Source organism: Aspergillus pseudotamarii (assembly GCF_009193445.1).
Source record: "Aspergillus pseudotamarii strain CBS 117625 unplaced genomic scaffold BDV38scaffold_62, whole genome shotgun sequence".
Lineage (NCBI taxonomy): Eukaryota > Fungi > Ascomycota > Eurotiomycetes > Eurotiales > Aspergillaceae > Aspergillus > Aspergillus pseudotamarii.
In genome coordinates, this window is record NW_022475076.1 from 111,506 (window position 1) to 119,441 (window position 7,936).

Sequence of the window (7,936 nt, forward strand, 5' to 3'; positions counted from 1 at the left end):
AACCAGCGTGCGTGTCGGGATGACTAATCGGTTCGGGACGCGAATATCACGGAACGATGCTTTGAACTCGGGTACTGTGGCATACAGCGTAGACCAGGGGGCAGATGGGGGAGGTACTGTCAAATTTTATTTAAGGATGAGTGACACATAACAATTGCCACTGCGTATCCTTGCACAATTGACAAGCATGTTGTTCTTTTTCATCATCATAGTCATATCCTCTATAGCATATTAGTAGTATTTTTATTAACCGGCAAATTGTTTAAACGGCTGTAAGCAACAACTAAAAACAAAAGTATTAGTTAGCCACGTTATTTGGCGACATGAAATCAATAAATGAGTACTATCAAGATGGGCACAGGGTAGCTCCGCATGATATTGCTGTGCACTACTGTCTAATAAAACATAGTCTTTGATGTGGATATGCTATTAAATATCGTGAAAAGCAAGCCATGGTAGAAAGTAAGTGGAACATCTTCGGTCTCCTTATTTTTCACCAACCTTCCTCAGCTTATAAAGCTTGAACATTCTTGTCATGGCGTAGTGGAAAATACCAGTCCATGCCCAGCCTCCAGAAAGGAATCAAACCAACCAGCTCTTGTTGCCCTCCCATATCCAGCTCTTACGGCCTTGAGCCCATGGCCACAACCAGCGCCACGGTGCTGTTCCATACAGGATCTGTGTGACAACACTACTTGCATATGCAGTGTGTGGAATTGCACCATCCTGGCTGTGCATCACGCGACGATTATACTCATCTTCAATGGGAGCATAAAGTGAATTCGGCGCTAGGGTACGTTTAACACGGGCAATACGAGATTACACACCTCCAGTGACAATGGTCGTCACGTTTACACTACTTAGGTTATTGCCAGCTAAAATGTCTGGGAAATGAGCAGGTTGCGCACCCGAAGGGAGCTAATTCCCCTCTAAGAGTATCACTGAACGAATGCAGCGCGGCCTTTGAGGCAGTGTACACTGATCCAAACACATATGGGATGACCTAGGCAGGTTTAGCTTCATTCTCTGCCGAAGGTATATGTTGCATAAGCTTACCCCTGCGACAGAGCCAATCTGTACGATAGTACCCTGGGCCTTCTTAAGTAGCGGGAGGAATGTTTGGCACATGTTGATGGCCGCAAATAAATTCGTTTCAAAGGTTGCACGAGCCTCAGCAGGGTCTACTTCCATGGCAGGAACAGTATAATCTATGATATGTGAGCCATTTATTTCTTTTTAGACGGCGCACAAGCAGTGTGCATCGGGACAGTGATCTTAAACAGACGTACTCCGGCCCCTAGAGATCCGGATCAGCCCTCTGTTCTAGCTATAGCTAATGTGAACTGACACGTTGTTAACTAGATAATCCAGTCCTTTCTCTCCAAGCCTTTCTAGAACCTCTGCATAGCATGACTGGACACTCCCTTCGTCATCTACAACGAGACTCAGTGTTTCAATCCCGAAGTCTGTTAGACTCTGCAGTGCTCCCGTATCTCGCGCTGTCGCAAACACACGAAGGCCTTGTTGGTGAAATTCACGCGCAAGCGCATTTTCTATCCCACCAGGGGAGCAACTGTATAATAAGCAACAAAGAAGTTCAAAGCGATGCGCCAGCAGAATCTGTGCATTATATCCTCTATGAAGTGTCGAACGTGTCTGAACAGTCGAAGAATACCCAGAAAATAGATAGCTGGGAAATCGAAGGCGACAGTAATAATATAACTATTCCTGGCTATAATAAAAGTACTTCTGTCTCAGGATTATTGCTAGTATCTAACAGAGCGAGCTCGATACTATAATAAATAGAATTAGTAGATTTGAAGAAGACTAAAATATTAGATAATAGATAGGAGAAAGGATAGTCTGTTTCTCAGTCTAGGGAACATTTAATCCGCGCGCCGCAACTGAGACATATTAGTAATAGCCCTACACCCTGTAGAGACAGCTTGGAGCGAGGAAAAGAACCGGGTATTATTGAGACAGGGCTTATATCCAGGAACTCAAAGAAGCGGAGATCTAAAAGCAGCTTTACTGAGCGGTACAGACTCCGTCTCCGATTCGCAGTCTATTATAGCGTCAGGGGACTCAGGGCTCACTATAAATTATAACCTTAATTAATAGAAACAATATCTGGAGTTGCTTATCCTTTTGAATAGTAGGGTTGGGTAAGTAAAAAGGGGAGAAAATCAGTCCTCAGGATATTTCCGAATTGGAGTATAATTTGATAAAGAACAGCATAACTGCTGGCTGCCCCTGAGGGATGATAGGAGCGGTTTTTATAGACGAGATATGGTGATGCCAAGCGGTTCTTACCATACTAGACACCCAATAAATATTATGACTAAGCTCGCCCCCAGGCATGCACTAGTACTCCCTATAGTATGGGGCCCGATTAGTACGACCATTGCACATGGAAATCTATGTTTCTAGCCTTTTAGATAGTCTGAAGCCAAAGCTAAATCCACAGAGAGGTGCAACACAGCCACTCCTCCCTGTAGCTCTATTCCCCAAGGGCTGCTGACTTCCATCCCTATCATTTCACTGGTCTTAAAGAATAAAGATATATATTTACACACCCCTATATCTGCCATACAATTCTTGGGCCAGCCAATCAGGGAAACTTATCGACATAAGTCGGGGGAACAAAAAAAGGTCTAGCTCTTATTCTCACACAGTCCCCTACAATCCAGAATATAAGATATTAGTTTAAGAACAATCCAGATAAGCAGTATATAAATTATTGTTTTCTCCCTTGGAAGCCTAGAAAAAGCTCATCTCAACTATATAAGAAGGATTATGTCGTTCTCGGTCTTGAGCCTTCATATTGCTGTATATGATAAAGCACAACCAGGTACTACCAGGTAATGGGATGTTAACTAAGCACTGTCTTGAGCATTACACCTAATTTACCTACCTTGGTACTCTATCCAACCGTCATCTAAACTAGCGTTGGTGGCTCATGACGGAAAGAGTAATAGACTAATAGTAGCCCATACTAGAAGATACTTATATTGGGGGCCACCAGAGTCTAAAGAGATAGTTGGTCGCAGTAAGAATATAGGCTCTAATTGCGATTCAACCGAGAACATCTCAGCTCATGGCGATTTTTGCCCCCATACACACACTCCACCGTTCTGCGGCATTTCTACGCCGCTCTGGAACCTGGTCACGACAGTTGCGCTTACATCAGCATCCTGTGAAACAGACAGTCCCTGCAGGCAGACGATCCGTTCCATCTATGGTAATTACATATAGCCATAGAGAGAGATCAATGTTTCTTTCTTTCCGGCACCCCGACCTAATCAACACAATCTCCAACCAAAATAATAGTTTTCCCATATAATTACAACGTACATGTCAAAAATTTTCTGCATTGCGGTTTGGGTGCATCCTACTAAGATAAAATAGACCAACTTTCTCAGACACTTCTAAATCTGTGTTAGAGATTAATACCCCTGTGGTGTATATATCCTCTCATAGCGACTGGTTATTAGTTCTGGTCTTTAGATGGTACATATCCAATCCAGCTTCCTATCAAGTTCCGTTCATCAACTACTCATGACAAATTCACACCAGTCTTCGTGATTTTCACAGATCTTTTTCTACAGGTCTATAGTCTTAGCTGGAGAAACAAGAAGCTTTCCCTCGTTGACGTTACAAGTATAGACAGCAACTTATCACTATATATTACTAAACTTGATTCCTGGTGATGAGGGCCACTGATACTTTAGTATTTTCCATAGCCGACTTCATCGTCCTGCCTGTTGGCTGTGCAGCTTTGTTATTCCGCCCTTTCGTACTTTGAATACACCCCTCCACCTTCACTACCTTATATCATTTCTTTGCTTGTTCGGAGTAGATCAGTCTCTTCAATCTTACTTTGATATTAACTAGTTCGTTCTCTATCCCTACCTATATACATCCCCTGTATAAATAGTCTTCCTTCTCCAATTTCTCCTTTCCTCTCTTTCTCTCCTATCCCTCATTCCCTAGTACACCGAGGACTAACAGTATATTGGGTAGCCTCTGGAATCGTTGTAGTAGCATTATTTAGAGTGTGCATTACACGTTCATGAGCTAGTTCTTCCTTCTAGAATATATATTCACTGTTTCCTCATTTTCATCCTTCTCTACCTCCACTCCTCTATTTAGCACAGTCAAGCCTTCTCCTAGTCGCCTTCCTCTTTCCCCCCGATCTAATTCCTTCCAGTCCTTTCTAAATCTAGTACCATGACTCATAGCTGTAATATCCGTATGACCCATACTGTGACGCACGGAAAGTCTTTCAAGGAAGCCGTCAATTCCATCAATCAGTATGTCAGAAGCTCCCCCTGCCTTTCAAGGATCGATAAGACTGCGTCCACGTTCTGACTTTGGAATGGGACAACGATGACCTTGCACTAGATGATATTGAGGGAAAATACATGCAACTTTTTTTGGAGCCAATTGAACTATGCTTCTATACTTTGCCTGGCCTCTGATCACCAAGTTCTCGACACACGAAGATGCCAAGCGGCGCTGAGGCGCTTTACCCGATTAGAACACCATACAAGCTCCACCCACTCATCACCGCTGACTCTGGATGCGTCACTCTTATCAAGGATGCGTGACGTGTCTCGCACTGGGACTCCTCGCATCCAAGCCATGGGGCCGTTCGTCTGAGGAAATGGGACTCTATCGCGATGTTACGCGCTGATTGTCCGCAGTATCAGAGACCGTCGTTTTGAAAGACACCTGAACATGGAAGGCAAGGAATTTTCGGAGCAAGCTAGAATATCTCCTGCATAGCTTCTGGTAATACTCCGTACACTTATAGGCCTACTTTACACGTCCCATCCATCTCCTGTTTAGCTTTTTTTATGTACAAAGTAGTATGTGTATATTTGGCTATCCAGCATTTCTCACGGTTTTAGACAAACATTTATTAAAATTACAAATTGAAATTGTGTACAGCGTATTTTCAAGCTAGAAGAGAGCACACCAGTACAGTGTATGGACAGTATGGAGTACCCAGATGTATTTTCCAAGTGTCAGGCTGCACTGTAACTCCCATCTTGAACCTGCATGATGATTGGCCATAAACAATTCCCCATCAAGAAATTGGTGCCGATACCCGAGAAAGCCAAACGGATCTGCGATTCTCAAACTTCAGCGGAGCGGACACAGAAGTGTTTCTCTCTTTGGATTAGGGGAGGCAGCATTTCAATCCATCTGTGCTTTCCTTTTTCATTTACGGAGTAGAGCCGCTGAGCCCAACGATCAGCATGCCTATATGGCTAGAACCCTAGTATGCTCACCTCATGCTCTTGACACGGGCTGTAGGTATACTCGCTATTACCCGAAGTCAGCTAACCTATTATTTACCGTTAGATACTCCTAACTACGAACTATATTCAATCTATTATTATACTTAACGTGAGACTACATAAAACCAAAGTCATCAGAGTCTCACTCACTATACTATCAATTTATCTTTCTAACAACACGAAAGGCATGAACAAGCAGTTATTGTCGTCCAACTAACCGTACAAAGCTTGCAGTTGTTGAGCTGGATTGTTTATTCTTTATTTATTCATTGCGTATGTTTCATCCTACCTGCACGAGATTCCCCGTCTCTTCGCTTGAGATCTCTTATTCTGTGCCCCCAAGCGCGTTCCCCCTCGTCTCACGGCAGAGGTCCACTGCGGCAGCCTCACCTTAGTGGGAGGTGCGAAGAAGCTCGCTACTTAAGTTGAGTACAGGTAATGCGGAGGGAAAGGAGGAAAGAGCGCCGGACTTCCTTGCTACAAATAGTCTCTTAGACATAGTGGGGCTAGGGGATGAATATGAATATCGAACTTCTACATCCTCGACGCATGCCGAAGCCCGGCGACGATGGCTATCGTACCCCCACAATTGAGGATGCCGAGAATTTTATTGCAGTGCAAAGGAACGATAACTCGCTAATTCCGTCCGCTGGGGCCTGGGCACGTCAGGCTCATTCCTCGGCGCTGGAAGCATTGCATAGCAACTCGTGCCGCAAGCCTGAAGGAGATGCTGTCGCGGATGTAAATGGCGTGCATCCTCACAACGAGTCCGATTATCCGGCTGTAAGTCTCAATTGGAAACAACGGATACGTCACTTTACCTGGGCATATTTCACATTGACAATGGCAACTGGCGGGATTGCCAATGTTCTGCATGCCAGTAAGTTCGGGCATATCTTTGGTTTGGGGTTGTAGTCTTGCTTACCAAAACTAGTACCCTATAGATTCCGAGGTCTAGAGATAATCGGTGTCATTTTCTTCCTGTCCAATGTCATATTATATGTCATCATATGGAGCTTGTTGGTTATGCGGTTTTATCATTATCCCTATACGTTCAAAGCATCATTTTTGCATCCAACAGAGTCCCTTTTTGTCCCAGCCTCGGTAGTTTCGTTCGGAACAATTCTGATAAATATTTCACAATACGGGCCAGACAATACAGGGCCTTGGCTTGCACATGTTGTCGGGATATTATTCTGGATTGATGCCTGCCTGGCCATCATATTCTCGGCCGGCATATACCTCCTGCTGTAGGTCCAAGTATTTTGGCTAAATGGTGTTATGCCCTAGATTCTGATGACAAGCTAGGTGGTCAACACAGACTTTCACCATCGCCCAAATGACTCCGATCTGGATATTTCCCGCATACCCTTTGCTGATAATCGGTCCCCATGCTGGTATCTTGAGCTCAAAGCTAGAGCCTTCCCGCTCATTGCCGATTATAATTGGTGGCATAACTATTCAGGGGGTTGGTTTTCTAGTGTCCCTGATGGTGTATTCTGCCTTCATATATAGACTGATGTCGCAAAAGCTCCCAAGGGAGAACGTCCGACCCGGCATGTTTGTTTCTATCGGCCCTAGCGCTTTCACAGTTGCTGGGATCGTGAATATGGCTGCCAATGCTAAAAGGTGTTTTCCTGATGATTTCATGAGCAATGGGCCATTGGCCGCAGAGGTTATAAGAGTAGTTGTCAACTTTGCTGCCTTGTGGCTATGGGGGTAAGACTTTGTCACCAACCTGGTTGTTGTCATGTAACTGTTGACTGATCCATACATAGCTTGGCTATATTTTTCTTCTTCATAGCGAGTTTTGCTCATTGGTCAGCTATAGGGCCTGGTCGGATGATCTTTAGTATGGGATGGTTCTCATTTGTTTTTCCAAACACAGCGCTGATCACAGCGACATTCGCCATCGGCCACGCGTTTTCCTGCAAGCCAATTCTGATTATTGGATGTGTTATGGTCATCCCTCTCATACTAATGTACATATTCGTTTGCTATATGATGATCCGTGCTATCGCGTTACGCCAAATTCTCTGGCCACAGAAAGGCGAGGATAAAGATGAGGGTGGATTTGAGATCAACGAAATCAAGCCGGAATCTCCAGGTGATCATAGTCCTGCTTGAGGTTGCATGCTTTTGCCCACGGATATAAGCATGGTATATAGGTTTATGATTCAGCTACAATATCACCTAAGGGCAAATCGTTTCTTCATCACCAAAAAAGCTTGTCATACTTTGAGGTTCAACTTCAAGCATAGCTAAACTCCTACATGTGATATATTAAGGTACACGCCGCACAATGTATATTGGGTGTACCTGTACTCCCAATTGTTATTAGTAGCTGAATCAATTGACGTTGGGGACAGAAGTACTTCGGAAGGTACGTACGTACTACCGGGGTGGACTACTGTACGTATTAAAATTTGTGCGCTAGTCTGGAAGAGGAATAGACCCAACGAGATGGTCATATTCTAATAGGCTATCATCGATTCTCACTAGCCTCATATAGTAAGGCTGATACGTACCCGTTGTGACGATGGACCCTTTTCAATGTCTCCTATCGCCGGGTGTGGATGCGGGAATGTTAAACTTGTGACGCAGATTTAGTTTTTTTTTTTTTTTTTTTT

The 7,936-nt window shown here is 44.1% G+C and overlaps 2 protein-coding genes across 2 annotated transcripts; one reads left to right on the forward strand and one right to left on the reverse strand.

Moving 5' to 3' along the window:
* Positions 1-582: 582 nt before the first annotated feature.
* On the reverse strand, positions 583-2,591 carry BDV38DRAFT_274077 (uncharacterized protein; the record flags this gene model as incomplete). The annotated part of the gene is made up of 7 exons (XM_032057786.1): positions 583-788; positions 828-856; positions 909-1,003; positions 1,057-1,170; positions 1,345-1,573; positions 2,126-2,145; positions 2,577-2,591. 7 exons carry the CDS (start codon positions 2,589-2,591, stop codon positions 583-585), a joined length of 708 nt encoding a protein of 235 aa, XP_031909818.1.
* Positions 2,592-5,196: 2,605 nt separating this feature from the next.
* BDV38DRAFT_257413 (putative C4-dicarboxylate transporter/malic acid transport protein) lies at positions 5,197-7,524 on the forward strand. Its single transcript, XM_032055615.1, has 6 exons — positions 5,197-5,287; positions 5,371-5,415; positions 5,492-6,186; positions 6,241-6,556; positions 6,615-7,025; positions 7,085-7,524. Exons 3-6 carry the CDS (start codon positions 5,820-5,822, stop codon positions 7,431-7,433), a joined length of 1,443 nt encoding a protein of 480 aa, XP_031909819.1. The 5' UTR covers positions 5,197-5,287; positions 5,371-5,415; positions 5,492-5,819; the 3' UTR covers positions 7,434-7,524.
* Positions 7,525-7,936: the final 412 nt, after the last annotated feature.